This window comes from Nematolebias whitei, chromosome 15 (genome assembly GCF_014905685.2).
Source record: "Nematolebias whitei isolate Nwh7 chromosome 15, NemWhi1, whole genome shotgun sequence".
NCBI lineage: Eukaryota > Metazoa > Chordata > Actinopteri > Cyprinodontiformes > Rivulidae > Nematolebias > Nematolebias whitei.
The window spans coordinates 27,276,448-27,296,630 of NC_056512.1; the positions used below are offsets into that span (position 1 = coordinate 27,276,448).

General features: G+C 38.5%; 1 protein-coding gene across 1 annotated transcript; it reads right to left on the reverse strand.

Annotated features, from left to right (window-relative positions):
• Positions 1-783: 783 nt before the first annotated feature.
• Positions 784-15,869, reverse strand: slc6a16a (solute carrier family 6 member 16a). Its single transcript, XM_037688519.1, has 8 exons — positions 15,734-15,869; positions 4,385-4,610; positions 4,084-4,241; positions 3,324-3,450; positions 3,066-3,241; positions 1,431-1,541; positions 1,052-1,293; positions 784-976 (listed from the first exon to the last, which is right to left on the reverse strand). The coding sequence occupies exons 1-8, from the start codon at positions 15,734-15,736 to the stop codon at positions 784-786; spliced, it is 1,236 nt and encodes a 411-aa protein (XP_037544447.1). The 5' UTR covers positions 15,737-15,869.
• Between the last annotated feature and the right edge of the window lie 4,314 nt (positions 15,870-20,183).

Sequence of the window (20,183 nt, forward strand, 5' to 3'; positions counted from 1 at the left end):
TGAACAGAGTGATAAAGATCAAAATACAGGGACGTGATTCATGACAGCTTAATGTGCGGGCCGGGTCGGTGTTGGGCTTTTGATTGCGTCAGCAGATGCGTGCGGCTGATGATCCAATTATATGGCAACATGGCCTACCATACAATCACCAGCCGCACGCAGCCATTTGACTGCACGCTGACCGGCCTTGAAAGAGGTAAAAAGTTCATTTAAGCTTCAGATGGACTACTGCCAGCGATCCATCAGCTCAAATGGATGTTCATTCATCCGCTGCACTCAGTGGACGCGTGCGGCCGATAACCCGAACGGTTGAGATCACAAAATATCTGACATGTCAGAGTAGGGTCCATGTCTGAATAATGCTGAATGCAGGCAGAAGCAGGGATTCAATGTGCTTTGACGGCCATGAAAGGATGAACACCCTCTCAGCTTCGATCTTCTGCCCACTTTACTCAGCTGTGCATGTCTGATGACCGTTAATAATGATATAAGCTGTCAACGCTTAATTAAAAATGTCCGGGGGGTTTTCGGGTTCAAACCTATAATTACTGTTAATTTGTTGGGTCGGGTCGGGTTAGGGAAATGATGATTACGGGCTGGGGCTAGGTCGGATCGGATTTTTTGTGCCCGAAAGCAACTCTAACATGTTGACATTTGTACATTAGTTTATGTTTCAACTATGTGTTTTAACTCCATTTTGTACAATAAATATTGACCGTAAAGCTTTATTTCTGGCTCTGGAGTTTGGTGAAACCTGCTTTTTCAAACAAGAAGCTTATCGGTTCATTCTGATACCTTGTTCATCTCCTCCTCCAGGCTGCAGTCGGTGACTTTAAGCCCCACCATGGAGCCATATTCACCGTACCACTGTCTGTATTCAGGTATAGACACAGAGCTTGGATCTGTGATATTGAAAAAGGGCCACCAGGGTTGACTCGATCCATTAGAAGCCATAAGATTTAACACACCAAGATTTCTGCAAGATATAAGATCAGCACAAACATAAGAGACAAATATACCTTTTGTTCTGTCAATAAAAACACAGACATACTCAGCTACACAGTGTAGGGCAATGCTCTTGGCACGAAAACCAAGCACGATGAAAACCACCAGCGAGGCCAGCACAGATGTCATAAAGTTGATGCAGGAGACCAACAGCGCGTCCTGGTGGCAGTTGTTGTTTACTGGATTGTAGGAGGAATATGCGATAACTGAGCCATATCCCAGACCGAGGGCAAAAAACACCTGCGTGGCCGCCTGCCGCCACACCTGGACACTACCCCAGATCTCCAGCTGAGAAATACAACAAAATAAAGTCTCACTGAGTCACTGATTTTAGAAAAGGTCAGAAAATTTGAGGCTAAGTTGATTTACTTTTTACATATAGTAATCAAAAAAGGACAGTTGTGTGACAATGTTGGTTTGCTTACTTTTGGATAAAACATGTAGGCGATTCCATCAATAGCACCATCCAACAACAATCCTCTGATCAGGAAAATAAAAAGCACCACGTAGGGAAACACGGAGGAAAAGTACATCACCTAACATCATACAAAAGAGGGAAATTATGCATAAGAAAATATGTAAAAAGTATTTAAAAATAACAAAAAAGGAAACTAAATAATAAATAAAAAAAAACTATCAAAACTGTTCATCAGTTAAATCCTCATGAAAAATAAAACTAAGAAAACGTTTAGTTTTTGCAGCTACAGCTGGAAAGCTCTAAGCTCAACAGCATGGTGGTGGTAGAATCATGATTTGGAGCAGTCTAGCTGAATCCAGTCCATGATAATTGTAGCAAATGACACCAAACAAAGGTTCATATTCTTCATGTTGGCTTCTCAGAGTGAAGTTTTAAAACTTAAAGTAAAATTTCCTGATATTTTGAATCTTACAGTGCAAATGTCTTCAGTCATGCCTTGTTTTTATGATTTGCTTCAAAGGAGGTGAGTATTTTTGTAATATAAATTATCTTGTTTGACATATGGTACGGTATGGTATAAAGTTTATTCATTTAAAAAAGTACAAAACAATTCCATAACAATATAAAAAAGATACAAGAGATTTAAAATGAAAGGCAGCAGAAAGAAGAAAAAATCTTATTATATCTGCCCCTTTTTTCAAACAATTGGTTCAATCATAATAATTTTCAAGTAACAGAACAAAATTAATAACTCTTTCTAATTTTTCTAATTCTAATACTAAAAACACACTAAGCTACTTCATTTTTTTTTTTTAACAATCCAGCTTTGATCTTTTTCTTAAATGTGCACATTGACTTGGCATTTTTAACATCACTCTCAAGACCATTCCACAATCCAATTCCTTGGATTGAGGTAGACCTTCCCTTCAGACTAGTTCTGAATTTTGGTTTGACAAATATCTCTATCCCCTTAAGATTATAACAACTTATCCTGATGCATGCTCAATAAACTAGGTAGAAAAATGTAACAAATGTAAGTCAGGTCCTCTGGACAGATAAAAAAAAAATGTTGAAACAGTCATCTTTTGTCCAAAAGACTTTGTCAGTCTGAGGAGCTGCACTAAACTCAGTCTTATAAATAGCACCTAGTATACGCTAGCATATGTTACTGGCCAAAGTATTCAACAGGGTAGCATTGGAAGCCCATCTCCTCAAAGCTGGTGGGGATTGGCATATGCTAGGTAGCTATTTATTTAGCGTATGCTAGATGCTATATATTTAGCATATGCTAGGTTACCTAGCATATGCAAATAAATAACTACCCATCATATGCTAAATAAATAGCTACCTAGCTATTTATTTAGCATACGCTAGGTGCCATTTATATGGCATATGTTAGGTAGATATTTATTTAGCACATGTTAGGTAGATATTTATTTTGCATATGCTAGGTAGCTATTTATAAGACTAAGTTTAGTGCAGCTCCTCAGACCGACAAAGTCAATGTTTCAATTTTTTTTTTAATGCATCCAGAGGACCTGACTTAACTTTGTTATATCTTGTTAGACAGTTTTTCAGGCTTTTCATATGCCTTTTAAAACTTTCCTTCCATCTAGGGCTCTCAGGTGTTGGATTCTCTTACCCTTGCAGAGGACTTGATGCCCTTGATCATAGCCAGCGACACGATGGCCCAAGCAGCCAACAAACATCCTGTCATGATGGGGTTAAATTCTCCACTGTCCTCGATGGAATTTGTGATGTTTAGAGCTTTCCGAAACCAGAAGTATGGCGTGGGGGAGCTTTTTTCACACTCCTTTACTGTGTATCAAAGACAGACACCACCACAGATGTTGTTCTGACATATAAAAGGCATCACATTTGATTTCCTTCTTGTCAGTACCTGTTTCATTGACGGTGACATCCATTGGACACTGATGCCACGGCAGAGGATACTGAAAGGAGTTACCCAAATAGAACAGGCTCCATGCAATGATAACATTGTAGTAAAGAGCCACATAAAAACAGACCTAAAAAAAGAAAAACAGAATATTTAAAATAAATATTTTTCTTTCATCTTAGATATGTGAAACACAAACTTCTACATAATACATTTCTTTGTTATTTGAATGGGGGAAAGTGAAAACGTCATCATCTTGTTACCATGAATTAAAAAAATAATTTTTTATAAGAAGCCTCTATAATAAGTGCTTCTGTGCTGTAAAGCATTAAAGGTCCTTGCACGCTTCTGAGTTTGCCTTGTCTTGTCCACAGAGAAAAGTGTTACACAACAAACTGCAGCTCTCAAGTTACAGCATGACATGATGTCACCTTCATTTCCAAAAATACACACGGGGCTGCAAGTCATACAAAGTAAGTCAGCTTACAGAAACACCCCCAAAATAAGGCTGTGCATGAATAAACTGTGAACTCATGTCTGCTTTTTATTTATTCTTGCAGCTTTAATCTATGAAAGCTAAAGAAGATTCTTTCAGACAACAGCCTTTCATAGTTGAGGTGAGTTACAGATCACAAAAGGAGGATTTTTTCTGCTTCCATGTTCATTGACATGGCGATAATAAACTGATTCTGATTCTGATTCTGATGTCTTGGCTTTTAAATGCCACCATTATATAAGTGATCTCAAGTCCAAATATGCTCACCACGATGCTGGAGTAGCCGATCCCCACCAGCTTTGGGGAGATGTGCTTCCAAACCCCAATGCTGCCCTGTCGAATACTTTGGCCAGCAGCTAGCTCCATAAAAAAGAGAGGAACTCCAACAAGCAGCAGAAGGAAAACATACAGAAGCATGAAGGCTCCTGGAAGGATACATTTAAATTAGAAGTTACTTATTGCTGTTCATTTATCCAACGTTGCATGACTTAATTTTTTTTTTTTTGCATTTGTAAGAAAAAATATTAGAAGATTCTTGTGTTTATAATATTTCTTTAAAGACACTCACCACCTCCGTTTTGGTGGCAAAGGTATGGAAACCTCCACACATTCCCTAATCCCACACTGAAGCCAACCTGAGCTAACACATACTGGATCTTAGAGTCCCAAGCGGGCCGATCTGCACCGTTCGGCTCAGCTCTGTCAGGACTGGGCACTGCTGACAGCTGAGTTTCAGACTGACCCTCTCCCAACCAGGACCTCTCCTCATTTGAGTCCAGTGCAGGTTTCTCCATCTGGTCGTGAAGAAAGTTGTATCACTCAGATTAAATGAAATATGAAATGTTTTATGAAATGAATTTAAAGTAATGGCAGAGGCAAATATTCCCCAAACACCTAACTATTAAAAATGATGCATACAAAGCTAGAGTCTAATTAGATTAGATTAGGAGTTTGGGGGTGGCACTGTTGAGATGTCACCTCTCAGTGAGAAGGTTGCCGGATCAAATCCCGGCCGGGGGCAGTCACTGTACGAGAGATAGGGTACACCCTGGACAGGTCTCCAGTCCATCACAGGGACACATAGTAGAGACAAACAACCATTCACTCTCTCACTCACCCCTAGAGACAATTTAGAGTTGCCAGTCAGTCTAACATGCATGTTTTGGGTTTGTGGGAGGAAACCAGAGTACCTGGAGAAAACCCACTTGTGCACAGAGACAACATGCAAACACTGGGTACATGTTTTATTGGTACATTCAAGAAAGAAACAAATAAAACTTTTTAAAAATATAATTTCACGATAGAATAAAATAAAAACGTGGTTTCTTACATGCCAAAGTTGACCTGTATGGGATGGATAGGGATGATATAGCTACTACCATATCCAATTTTAGCTCAAAATCCATAAAATTCACTAAGTTATAGCTATTATTGTGTTTGCTAAGTTCAGTTAAGAATCAGTTGTACACTTTCAGTGAGTACTTTCTGAAAAGTCAAGACAAACAGAATTTGCTCTGACAGGTTATGGCAAAGTTTAAAACAAAGCTACACTATCTGTTGGAGCTTTGGGTGTGTGTTGTTGATGACTATTATTAGCTTTTATCACATCTCGTTTACTTTAAAATCTGTAAAACTGATGGTGTTATGGCTCTTTTTGCGCTTGTGAAGGTTGATTAGCTGTGGTGTTCAACTTGAGACAGTTTAACTCCAAAAGCTCAGTAATTGCAGGTCTGCATCCAATAATTACATTCTGAGAGTTTCATTCAAATCTGTTTACTGGTTCAGGAGATATTTTGCTAACAGACTAACGAACAAATACACACAAACACTACCCTTCATGGATAACAATAAATACATCTTTCAAACCTTTATCACATGTTGAATTAATTTAAGTTTTATTCAAGCTTTTGAAAACCTCTTTGTAGATGCCATCAAGCCATAATCCAATTAACTCTCGACAACATTGATAAAACTAGAAAGTTCCTGGAGAAACTTTGACGGGGACTGCCAGGCTGCTGCCAATTAAAAGTTTCGATTTAGTACTGTGTTTGGGTTCGCTCTCAGCTTAGCTACTACTATACCAAATTTCAGCTGAACAGCCCTAAAAATAGCTGCGATATCATATTTTTCCCTTTTAGCTAAGGTGGCCATCTTGGATTTTTGAGTTGGATTCAGTAAGTGTTGGAAAACGTTCTCCGCTATCACACAAAATTTTAGCTCAATATCTCTAAAACTAGCTGATTTATAGTATTTTTCCTTTTTTAGCTCAGGTGGCCAGCTTGGTATTTTGATTTGCATTAGGAATGTATGAAAACTTGCTCTCAGCTATGACCAGAGCAAATTTCAGCTCAATATCTCAAATAATGACTGAGAATGACTGCGCAGATAGAAGCTGTTGAGTTCTGTCAAGCATTTTGAACGAGAAAAATGGCTTCTTTGTTTGCAAACTATATGTCGCCATGGTAACTTGAAACGCCAATAAAAGTAATAGCACACATCACGGTGCTGAGCTGTTCGTTTTAACATTTGTGGGGGTACACGTTGCAGTTTGGGCCACATTAAAGTTGACGCAAGAGTTAGATATAAAGTTAAGAAACCTGAAGTCAGGTGGATAATAATAGGTGCCTGCCTATAGGCAGTCCCCAATGATCATTGTTGTTGTGGCGCCTAGTCCTAATTTTTCAGGACCAACACCTTATTTCAAATGAATCACAGCTCACTGTAAAGAAACACACCATCTTCAGCTTGTCCTGGGCTGATCCTAACGGCAAATTCAGCCCAGGAGCAGAAAGTTTGTTTAAAAAGGGATTATGAGATAACTCTCAGAGTGAAAGTCCACAATCACAAACAGATTGTTCATATTTGACTTACATGGAATATGTGCCAGGACAACAAAAATAGCCTTTCCATCCAAAACTAGTATTTGTGTCAGTAAACCTATCGACAAGAACCTTTAAAAAACCAAAAGTGTTAAAGTACACAAACTATAGAGTTTGGCCACAACCAGCATGGATAAGTTTGGTGCCGGAGAAGAATGTCAAATCATCTGTGAACTGTGATTACAGAAAGACTTTGGTTTGGAGTGTCTGTCCTCTCTCAGTACCTGTCTGAAAGTTCAGGTTCAAACATAATTTCAACAAAGCTCTAAACCAAACACACAGGAAAATGGTTTAAATAGCAGAAATAAAGAAATGAAAAACCATAAAATAGATGCTACTGATTAAAGGCAGATTATGTAAAACTCCTGTAAGAAGCTGTGCAATCTAAAAAGAACAGCAATGCTAGCCTCTCATGTTTACAGAATTTTTCAGACGTATTAAAGCAGATAATAGTTTTGTTTAAAAAAACACTTTTTAAAGCACTTAATACAAAAAGAGAACCTATAACTGCTCGACTATATAAGAAAAAGCTCAAATTTTCTATCAAAACTTAGATTAGTGTACTTCTTAGTTTAGTGTATTTATTGGTTTATATCTTAGGTCTTTAGTACTGTTTCTTTTACAATTTATATTTTGGCTATTGTTGGATGTAATTGGGACCTTTTGTGCACAATTTCGTTCTACCTCATATACCACATGTGACGCGAATGACAATAAAGAACCTTGAAGTTGAAAACATAATCTCATAGTAGACAAAGCTGCTTCTTCCACAGTCTGAATGCTAATTATTGATTAATTATATACTTAATTATGATGAGGCTGCACCTAAACCACAGCTTGAGGGCCAGAAGCAGCCTATGGACACATCTTATTAGCTCTAAATGTCTGAAGTAAGAATAATACAACTTAAAGTAAAGTGACTCGACACTCCATGTTTTCTCAGCTGGGGCAACAACACCACCAGCCTGATCAATAAAACTCATCAGAGACTTTACTTCCTCAGGCGACTGAGGCGAGCTGGTCTGGGAAGCTCAGTCCTCACCTGCAGTGTGCAGTGCAGAGCATCCTGTGCTCCAGCATCAACGTGTGGCATGGAGGCTGCACAGCTGCAGAAAGAAAAGCTTTGCAGAGAGTGGTGAAGGCTGCACAGAAGACTGTTGGAGTCAGTCTCCCCACCATCACAGACATCTACACCTCCAGATGCAGGAAGGGTTGGCTTGTTATGCTGCCATAAACAACTACTAGAGGACAAATTGACCTCATTTCATTAAATGATTTGTTAAAATTGAATCGTTTTTATTTGATGCTATTTCTATCAACATGTGATTCTTGACCTGCCATTGTGTATCTGTTCCTCTCAAACCCAGCCGGTCGAAGCAGATGGTCGCTTGTCCTGAGCCTGGTTCTGCTAAAGGTTTCTTCCTCATGAGGGAGTTTTTTTTCTTTTCCACTGTCGCCTTCGTGCTTGCTCAAGATGAGAGTCTGCGATGGAGTTAAATTCAAAGCAGTCTGCTCCTCAGATAAATAATGTTAAATTATTATTTTTATGTATGAATGTTTCTGTTCAGTGCCCTGAGATGACTTCTGTTGTGACTTGGCGTTATATAAATAAACTGAATTGAAATGAATAGACTGAGGAACAGCTTCCACCCTGAGGCTGTTAGACTCATGAATCTCTAACCAGAATAATCACTGTGAAAAATCACATCATGTTGCTGCTGATCTGTTTCATGTTGCTGTGTTCATGCGTGCTCATCTGTTCACACAGACTCATGTTCGTGCTTCTGTTCGGCATCATTTTTTAATGCTACTAGTGCTTAATTAATGAATTATTTAGTTGATGTTGTTCTTAGTTCATATCTTAGATCTTATTGCTGTTTTTCTTTTACATTTTATTGTTAGATGTAACTGGGACCTTGTGTAAATAATTTCATTCTGCCACATGTACCACATATGGTGTTGTGAATGACAAAGAACCTTGAATCCTTGAATCCTTGAACCCTTTTAGCATCTTGGCCACCATCATTCAGGTGTGGGTGTCAAGGACAGCGGGGGTCACCCGGTTTGGCATGTTTTTTTGCTTTTGTTTTCGGTCTGAGCAGTTCTTTGGGATATTGGTGTTATAAATTGCTGATTTTGCAGTGACAACAACTTTTTAATATGTTATGCAGCTCTGAATAAAATCAGTAGAAGGACACATGTTAATGTAAGATTTGAGATGACAGGAAGCAAAGATGTGGATGTCTAAATCTAAAATATATGCAGTAAACTGGAAGATCCAGATAAGATAAGATAAGTGTTATCAGAGTCAGAGTCAGATTTTCTTTATTGTCATTCGCACCACATGTGGTACATGTGGTGGAGCGAAATTATGTACACAGGGTCCCAGTTACATCCAACAATAAAATGTATAAGAAAAACAGTAATAACATCTAAGATATGAACTAAGAAAAACATCAACTAAATATACACTAAGCACTCAAAACATAAAACATTGGACATCAGCACAAACATGAACATGAGTCTGTGAGCAGATGTGCACGCATGAACACATCAACATTGAAACAGATCAGCAGCAACATGAAACAGATCAGCAGCAACATGATATGGTTTTTCACAGTGATTATTCTAGTTAGAGATTCATTAGTCTAACAGCCTCAGGGTAGAAGCTGTTCCTCAGTCTAGTGGTTCTACACTTAATGCTCCTTAACCTCCTTCCTGAGAGGAGTGGGGCAAAAAGTGTGTGTGCTGGGTGAGTGGGGTTCTTCATGATGCAGGTGGCTCTCTTCCTGCATCTGGAGGTGTAGATGTCTGTGATGGTGGGGAGGCTGATTCCAACAAATTTCTGTGCAGCCTTCACCACTCTCTGCAAAGCTTTTCTTTATGCAGCTGTGCAGCCTCCATGCCACACATTGATGCTCGAGCACAGGATGCTCTCCACTGCACACCTGTAGAAGGAGGTGAGGACTGAGCTTCCCAGACCAGCTCGCCTCAGCCGTCTGAGGTTATGTGTTGTCATCATCGTATGTTCCCATACAACGGCAAAATAGGTTCTCTGCATTTAGCCCAACGCACCTGGGATACACCCAGGTGGAGCAGCGGGCAGCTGTATGGGTGCTCGGGGAGCAATTGTGGATTGGGTGTCTTGCTCAGAGACACCACGACATGTGGAAATGGCTGGGGATCAAACCTGGGACTTTCGGGTCCCGAGTCGGCTGCCCTATCTCTACCCCATCTCGCCCCCCAAGATCAAAGATGAAAGCTCCAAAAATAAGAAAATAAATAAATACATTTACCATTAATCATGAGGTGATATGTAAGTATTTTGGAACAAGTATGTGTTGAGGTTAAAATCTCTATGACTTTGCTACAAACTTGTTGTCAATGGTAAACTAAACTCAAAACAAAGGTTAACTCAAAGCAACACAAAAAAGGTCCAATTTAAATCAAATTACATGCACTCTACTTCAGTCCCAAGCATATTCAGATACAAAACCAGTTACAGTCAAAATAAAGCCAACTTTTAAAAAGTCAAGAGGAAAATGGCCCAAAAAGTGTAATAATCATACAGCTTAGTAGAATATCTTTCCCAGATGAATGTGTGTAAGTTCCCTTGGCTTCATCAGTTTGGCCCTGTGGGAAAAATATTCCCATCTCTGGCCTGAATGTTGGATCATTACCACTTATCTCCAATCAGACTGATGATGAGGAGAACGCATGCATTTAAAACCAGAACAGATAGTTAAATTTATTTTCTGTTAGTCTAATCTGAGCTCTGTTTGCGAATTTGACCTGTCAGGTTGGGTACCGAGGGTTCTTTTCAAGCGTAATTGAGCATAATTTGAAGTATACAAGAAGGACAGGGGAGAATGATTCTCTATGTTCTGCGCACAAATGACATAAGAGTCACTAAAACAGAAATTGTGGTTGTAGTTTGGTAATCCTGCTGCTTTTTGACCACGTACATTAAAATGACATCAAAATTAAACAAAAATAATTTGGTTCTTTTAAAATCAGAAAACTACAAATACAAAAAGATAATATCTCAAACTGACTGGATTTGAACTAAAGGCTGGCTTAAATGCCAAAATGGGGTTTGAGGGTTTAGAAATTAAACCTTCCAAGTCTGGCAGGCAGCAGCTTGTATCAGCAGCTGAATATTGCTGCTGAAAAGTCATCTCAGGAGAGCGGGCCAGATCCAAAATGGCTCAACGCGAGGCGAGCTGGCTCGGAAACTTAAGGGAACAGGATCGTTTTAAATGTGCCCTTGTCAGTATCAGCTGGTGAGAATGGAAAATTACAAGAGGTGTTTGAGCCAGGAAGAATAAACGCATGACTGTTCAGCACACGGCCAGCCATTAAAGATGTTTTAGACGTACTATAACAGCTGAGGAGAGAGTAACAACAACAACAACATGTTCGGGCTGCTGCTTAATACACCGTATTATTTTACATAGTGTTTAGCGTGTATCTTAGATCCTTGTATACTGTTTATTTTTATACTTTGTATTCTTCTTTTGCTATTTTTGGGTGTAACTGGGACCACGATTTCGTTCCACCTCATGTACCGCATGTGATGCGAATGACAATAAAGAGCCTTGAACCTTGAAACAACAACAACAAAATCATAAAGTAGAGAGGAGTGAAAGTAATGTGAGCAGCCGCCACGTGGTGACGTGTGGGAGGAAGAATCAGCTGGGAGGTGTTGGGTTTGCATTGGTTCATAATGTGGGGGGGGGGGGGGGGGGGGGTGTTAAGGTGCTTGAACCATGCAGAGGTTACTAGAGCTTTAACAAGGGGTGGGGTGGAGGTGGAGGTGGGGGGACTATCCCTAATTTGCTGTCAGAATTTACAATCTGACCAAACTGAGCGTAAAAATAAAGATTTGAGTTTTCGATTTGCCATTTACAGAATCTGGAGTCCAGGTCTGTAGACGTTATTCAAAGAATTGCTCAGTGGAAAGGTAATAAACAATATCTTACCTGTTGGTGATAGCTATTTGGACAACCTCAGTTTTGAGAGATTAGCTCTGACAAACTGATGAGCTAATGACTAATTAGACCATGGCCAAGACCAACAAGGACCACTTACAACAAGACAATTATTTATTTATTTATTTACCCTTTATTTATTTATTTATTTATTTATTTATTTATTTATTTATTTATTTATTTATTTATTTATTTATTTATTTATTTACCCTTTATTTATACAGGTAGTGTTACTGAGTCACGAGAACTCATTTTCAAGAGAGACCTGTTTGGGAACAGATGGTGGGGGTTAAGGGCCTTGCTCAAGGGCCCAGAGTGGGGCAAATGTGGGTGGAGGCATGTGTGGGTGTTTCACCTTTTCAGCACACATTTTGATGTTGTCAGTCTGAGGAGTTGAACCTGCAACTTTCCGATCACAGGCCCGTCTTCTCTAACCTCTGCACCACCAATCCTCACCAGTGAAGTTCAGACAAACTCTAGTTTAAAAACCTTTCAAGTTTCAACTTCAGGAACATTTTTCAGGTTTTCTATAGAAGTTTTCACCTCGTTTATCATTTATTTATTTAATTTATTTATTGTTTATTTGACAGGGACAGATACAAGAAAAACAGATCAAAACAATCTAATGCCTGCATCACAGTGAATATAGCTAAAGCTAATTTGCAACGCCCGTCCCTAGAAGGACCTTTAATAGTTGGTTAAATGAAAAGCTAAGATCAACAGTAAATACAATAAAATTATGAAAAAAATAAAAATAAAGGACACAGTGTTTAAAACTACTGAGTTACAACAATTACAATATTTATAAATGAGTACAATACTGGTTCATCTTTAGCTAATTTCTGACTCTGGTAGAAATGTAACCTTAATTTGCAGCAGCTAGCTGTAGCACTTCCAGTGCATTTTGTCTGGAAAATCATATTTCTGATAGAAAACCATAAAACAAAAAACTGATGGGGCGTAAAGTTTTTTTTTTTTTAATCCTGTTTGCCTGAACTGGTTGAGTTTTGTTTGTGTTTGTTTTAAAACAGCAGCAATCCACTTTGTTCCTGAGCCCATCTGGACAAGCTGTTGGATTAGCAGTTTAATCCAAATTAAATTAAGTTAAACCAAACTGAGATTATTTAAAAAGTTATCTGAAACAGGTTTATTGACGTATGTACAGAAACAATTTAAATGTTTGAAGAGGTGATTTTACATTATGCAGACTAAATAAATGCATGTTAGCAAAACCTAAGTGTTTTTAGTCTAGCTGTGGGTTCAAGTAGCCCCATTAATTAATATAAAAACTTAAAAATAAATTAGTATAGAAATGTATATCTTGATGCTATACATTTCAGGAAGAAAAATATTATAATCTGTTTGTTTGTTGCTCTACGACTCAATATATTTACATTTGTAAGTTGATTTTAAAAAGCGTTTGTGTCTCATTTTGCTTTTTTTTAATGACGTGACGTTAAAGTTTAATCATCTTTTCTCTTTAATAGTGACTCTTCGGCATATTTTTGTTCCTTCGTTGCTTTGGCTAATCTTAAATTATCTTTTTTCGCCATGAGTCAGCCCCCCCTACACACACACACCCCACACACACACAGCTGTGTATTTTTGCTGTTGGTCAGTGGGTGTAGTTGGAGAACAAGCAACCAGCGTTCTGCTCGTAAAGGTCCAACCTGTTGATCTAAAATTAGTGAAACTTTACTTTTTTATTTATAGAGGCAGACGTGGTTTTTTTTTCTTTCTTTTTAAAGAAAACTGACCGAGTTTAAAGATTTGATTAGACTGGAGCTCATCATGAGCACAGAAAACTACTGACAGAAAAAAATTATACGTTAAACTCAAATATAAAGAACGAAGTCCATCAGAGAAGCACATACAAACAACATCAAGGCTGTTTTAAAAAATATATATATATATATATATATATATATGTTTTATTGTACGTAAAAATATATTTGAGTGTTACATTAAGGTCAATAATATTTATCTCCCACTGCCGCAAACAGCCGATGATCATGTAATTGCCTGTATTTGTGTGTTTAAGTACGTGTTCAATTGTCTGGAAGCAAAAAACGTAAGACATCCTGGATTAAATTTTTTTTAAGCTCCCAACTGATTAGCATTCAAGATGGCCATCACAGCTAATCAACTTTAGCAAGCACAAAAATGGCTACACTTTTACAGACATCGAGCTAAAATCTGGTATGGTATAGCTGAAAGTCATCCACAAACACAAACCTCGAGTGCTACCTGTACACTAGATCTTTGCTTAAAACTTTGCCATTAACTGTTGGCGTCACTCAGTCTGTCAGCAAATCGTGAACCAGAAATCTTACAAAGAACGTCTACCCAACTAAAAACTAGTTGTTTTGTTGCTCCGTCATATTAGTTAAACAATCCAGGAGTAAATGCCTGTAAATAAAAGCTAAAATACCTTTTTCTTGTTTCACACTTCTATTTTGACCTCAGATACTTTCCGTGTACATTGACGCCACAAAGACCTTGTTATACTTGTATTTTTTGTAGGAGATTAAATGTAATTTCACCTAAAAACTTTTCAGCTTTGGGCTACTGCTCTGCCCTGTGTGAGTCCCTAGAGCTCATAAGGAAGCAACAAGTCCCCATTTATTTTCCTAATACCGTATTTTTCAGACTATAAGGCGCATTAAGCAAAATAAGTTCATTTTGACAGATTTTTGAGTGCCGTGTACCACATTAAATCGGTTTGAGGTCACTAAATACAACCAAAATTAATACATAAGGCTCGCTGTCGATTTTTGAGAAAATTGTAGGATTTTAAGTGCACCTTATAGTTTGAAAAATACGGTAGTGTATAATTACTTCTAAAGTGTTTTGTGTTTCTACAAAGTTTGGCTGAACATCTTAATGTCAAGGTTAGGTGATTTTCCAGTCCTCCACAAATTGTTAAAATAAAAGCACCTAGTTCACACGCACAAGTCAGCTTCATGTTTTAAAAGCTGTACAAGTGATGTTTTCCCAGATGAAGTTTCTCTGCTGACTCTGGACGTATAGCTATCTCTCCTGGGGCAGGAGTAAAACAAACAGGCTTATCAGGTGATCCGCCACTTGGCTATACTGTATATATTTAACATTCTTTAAAGTCAACAGCTAAATAATCTGCAGTGTCACTTAAACAGAAACATGTTGAATCATCTTGTTAGTGATTACAATCTAATACTAATGTATACTAAATATACATTCCTGAACTGCAAGGACGCTAACAAAGAACCGTCTTTAAGATGCTGCAGAATAATAATGAACCTGCAGTATAATCTGTATAATGATGTCATAGAGCAGAACTGAAGTGCTAAGTTCATGACTCAGGTTTGTCCACCTTTTTTAAAGAGATAAGGAGCAACCAACAACTTCATGGGCATGTTATAGACTGTATGCCGTATGTACATAGTACCCTCAGGTGCTAAACATTGCTTAATACAGCTGTCTGTCATGAACACGTTCACACAAACCGCTCATGGAAAAATATCTTAACGCACTAACACGCGTTAAAACAAAGGAAAGCAGTTAACACGCATGGCTGTATTAAAGCTTATTTAAAATAAAGTTTAAGCTTTGGTTTTCATTTGAGACAGTTCATCACATCCACATCTGATCAATGCATAAGGATGAAAGTCATTTGTTTTCACACAGTAGATGAATCTAGGTTGACAAAAAAACCAAAAAAAAACAGGCCAACTTGAGCAAATTTCATGTTTAGGTTTATTAATGCTGCAAAGAAGGCTTAAAAAAGTAATACAAGGCTTGACAGTGACTTCCTGTGTTTGACTTGCTGTCTGCAGAAAGTCTCTGCAGCTCAGAGTGGATCTGCAAACTGTATATTAAGCAAAATGATCTGAAATGTTGCACAGTTGTACAGAACTCAGATCAGATAACTACACAAGCCTTGTTACTAATGTTAGATTAACAACAAAGAAAAGAAGCTGAGTGAGTCTTGCAAGAAGAAGTACCCGTCATGGCTTTAGAGCCACATTAATGGTGTAAAGGCAAAACAAGGCAGTGTTGTGGACATACCATGTCTGTCCCAGAGGAGTAAAGTTTCCAGGAGTCCTGCTGCTGGTGTTGGTTTCCCTGCTTGTCCTAACAGAATTAAACTGCTCCTTTTTTTATGTAAATTTGTAGTTTCTGGTTTAATATAGCTGACTAAAGGACACCCGTTGCTCCATCTGGCAGCTCTGACAACTTTAGTGTACTTTTTAACTTGAGCTGGAACAAACCACAAGGAAAGAAGGAGAGGTCCTGAGAGCAGCTGAGCCAATGAGAGAGAGGGGGATGAACTACCCTGATACAAAAAAAGAAGGGTGAGGGGCAGGGGAACACATGGCCGCTCTGCGTTTGACTGTGAACTACAGCTTCTCTGCTTCGTGCTTCTTGTTCCTCTTACAGACCACATGATTTACCTGCACCTTTAGCAGCAAACTACAGTTGAGATTAAACAGATTCTTACACATGTGGTCCATGGTGTCAACTGGGGGTAAGTTATGGCAAGCCCATGTATCATTTAATAGTTAGAATCAGTCACATTGTTCACATATTATTAGTGGCTACCTTTTCATAGTTAGCAGGGCAGGCAGTATTTTGTACTTATACACTTACCATGTAGTCTGTTCTATTTGTTACTTATTGGAGTAAAAAAAAAAAACTTGTATTGAAAAAAACATAAAGTTTATTTCAGAGGTCACCAACGTTTTGACACTTCAGTGGGCTAGTTGTTTCATACAAACATCAATTTACACGGCTCACTTTTAATTATAGAATTATTAATAATAAATTTACATGCAGTATATGTGAATATATGGCTGCCTGTTCACATCTTAATGTCAAAGACTTAACAATAATTATCAGTAATGGTTTGCCATGGCAGACTAAATAAATCATTATTGATCATTGGTGGTTAGAACTGTGTCTGTGGGACAGCAGTGCTGATCTCTGCTGCTGCACAGAGAGATCTCAGTTTGGATCCCTTTTGGGGCTCGTCTCTAAATTGTCCCTAGGTGTGACTGAGAGAGTGGATAGTTTGTCTCTTTGTCTGTGTCCCTGTGAAGGACTGGAGGCCTGTTCAGGGTGTCCCCTGTCTCCTCCCAGAGACAGCTGAAATAGGCTCCGTCCTCTACCTCAACCCTGATTTGGAACACAGATGAATGGATGGGTTACTGCGGCAGGAAACATATTTAAACATAAAACATTGTCTATTTTATGTTAATCTCTATCAGTTATACTATTTTAGGTTCAGTGTGTTTTATGAATATATTTATTGACTTTTATTTTATTTTATTTATTTACCCTTTAATAATCCAGGTTGTCTCATTGAGTCACGAGAACCCATTTTCAAGAGAAACCTGTGTTTGGGAACAGATGGTGGGGCTTAAGGGCCTTGCTCAGGGGCCCAGAGTGGGGCAAATGAGGGTGGAGGCAGGTGTGGGTTTTTCACCTTTTCCACCAATATTTTGATGTTGTCAGTTCGGGGAGTTGAACCTGCGACTTTCCGATCACAGGCCCATCTTCTCTAACCTCTGCACCACCACTCCCCCGAGTGTGTCCGTTATGTAGTAATTAACACATTTGCAACATTTTATTTAAAATATATATATTTTTTATTGAACAACAACTTCTGTAACATTTTTAAAGAAACAATTAACAGTTTAATGAGCAAGGCCCTGAACCCTCACCATCTGCTCCTTCGGGTGCCCTAGACAGCAGCTCTCTGCTCCACACAGAGGGCTGTGGTAGCTCGGTGGTCTGTGGTTGCGTCAGGAAGGACATCCGGTGTAAAAATAATTCCCCAGTCTTGGTGCGACTTAATTCACTGTGGCGATCCCCGACGCAGGGAGCAGCCGAAACAAGATTATTTTTCTTCACATTATTCATCATCGCTTCTTTCAAGACCTCCACTTGTGAAAATGTCTTGTAAAGATTTGCTGTTTGCTGCCGTCAGCTGTTAGGATGTTTTATTAATTATTTTAATGTCAAATCTACATCCGTTCAAACGTTGTTACTTTAATTTAAAAACATTGAATTAATTACATTTTTAGGTGGTGCTCCTTGATGGCTAATGTTATCTTTTGAACATGCCCTGTGAGCAACTCATGTGGTCCCTGTGGGTGACCGGGTGCCCGCAGGGACCGTGCTGGTGACCCTGGTTTATTTGTTTAAGAACGGCTGTTAAAGCTATAAAAGCAATTTATGGTAACAGTTTCAAAACACCTTTTCAGTTCTAAAAGAAAAAAAAACAAAAAACCTAAATTCCAACCTAATGAACTTTAAGCGTAGTTTATAGTCCATGCAAAGTACAAATATCTTGTGTGGTTGATGTAGGTACATGATAAAAATTGCATATTTTTATACTCACACCCCATTCTGAGACATCTTCTTGTGCTATGCCCACAGTCAGAACTAGATCTTACTGTGGTATGCTGAAAGCATTGTGTTCATTTATGAAATGTGGCTGCTCTGCTGAGAAGCTGCTGGCCGAGGCTGTGAGAAAATACAGCCATCATTACAACTGTTCCAGCAAAAATGATAAATAAAGCAAAGTAAAACTTAAAAAGTAGTAGTAGAACCACTAGACTGAGGAACAGCTTCTACACTGAGGCTGTTAGACTCACAAATCCCTAACTGTTAAAGCTCAGTCCGCACCATGAGGTGTTTCATCCTGTGCTCCAGCATCAACGTGTGGCATGGAGGCTGCACAGCTGCAGAAAGAAAAGCTCTGCAGAGAGTGGTGAAGGCTGCACAGAAGTCTGTTGGAGTCAGTCTCCCCACCATCACAGACATCTACACCTCCAGATGCAGGAAGAGGGACACCTGCATCATGAAGGACCCCACTCACCCAGCACACACACTTTTTGCCCCACTCCCCTCAGGAAGGAGGTTGAGGAGCATTAAGTGTAGAACCATTAGACTGAGGAACAGCTTCTACCCTGAGGCTGTTAGACTCATGAATCTCTAACCAGAATAATCACTGTGAAAAATCACATCATGTTGCTGCTGATCTGTTTCATGTTGCTGCTGATCTGTTTCAATGTTGCTGCTGATCTGTTTCATGTTGCTGCTGATCTGTTTCAATGTTGCTGTGTTCATGCGTGCTCATCTGCTCACACAGACTCGTTGGTGCTGCTGTTCAATGTGATGTTTATGCCATTAGTGCTTAGTGCAATATTTACCTGATGTTTTTCTTAGTTCATATCTTAAATCTTATTATTGTTTTTTTTTTTTTTTTACATTTTATTGTTGGATGTAACTGTGACCCTGTGTACATAATTTAATTCCACCAAATGTACCACGAGATGCAAATGACAAATAAATCTCTCTGACTCTGACTCTCTGACAATGGCTTTGACATTCTTTAACAAGCTGCATTGTAACTTAAAATATGATTTTTTTCTCTAAAACATCCATCCATCCATTATCTTTTACCCACTTCTTCCATTTTGGGTCAAGGAGGTCACCGGTGCCTATGTCCGGCAATCACTGTGCGAGGGGCGGGATACACCCTGGACAGGTCACAAGTCCATCACTCTAAAACATCAACTTGTCAAAATGAAAAGACATTCAGTTCTTTATCCTTATGTTTTTTTTTAATGAATTCAAGGATCTGAATGACCCACACCGTCTCAAAATAATCACTAAATGAACTAAAGCAATGACCTATGCCCCTGCTGTGTTTCATGATGTTGCATTGTTGCTCCAAATGGTGCATGAGGGGTGTGAGCAACACTGTATTGGCTCTGTAAAGATCCATGAGTGGTATTGTTTGTCTGACATTAATTTAATTGATCTGAATGTCTGTAGTTTTCTGATTTATGATCCAATCAAAGCTTTTGTATGTTGTTTTTTTTTTCCACATGATTTAAATATTTCTTGTTTTGGATGTTTCTGTTCTTGATCTTTTAGATTTACCCAGTAGTTTAAAGCGAACCGATTCTGATGTTTGATGGTGGTTCTCCCATTTCTACTAATATTGCTCCTGTGTGCGTTGTTTTAAATGCACCCGTCATAATTATTAATGCCTAATGCCTAATTTTTCTAAATGTAATTTTTCTAATTTTCTAAATTTTCCTCAGAAACTGAGTTAGAAACTTCCATAGTTTAGTATTGCTCAGAGTAATCCTGTCCTCAGTGACTTCCTGTCTGCTCCCCAGTCACTTCCTGTTAAACACCTCATGATGTTTATTATTTCTTTACATTTAACAGTAATTTTTTGGATATGCACCGCCCATGTTATTCTCTCAAACCAGATACCAAGAAATTTTAATTGTTTTGTTCTTTCAACTACTTGTTCATACAACCCAAGTTCCATCTAATTAATTACCTTTTTGCTTGTTAATAAAAAAAAAAAACCTACTTTCTTCTTTTCTACTGAACATTTAAATCTCCATTTAGTTGACCACTTTCCAACAGTCTTAGTTAGTTTCTGCACCTTTTTAATAATAAACTTTAGATTTTTCCCTCCCTCTTAAAGCCC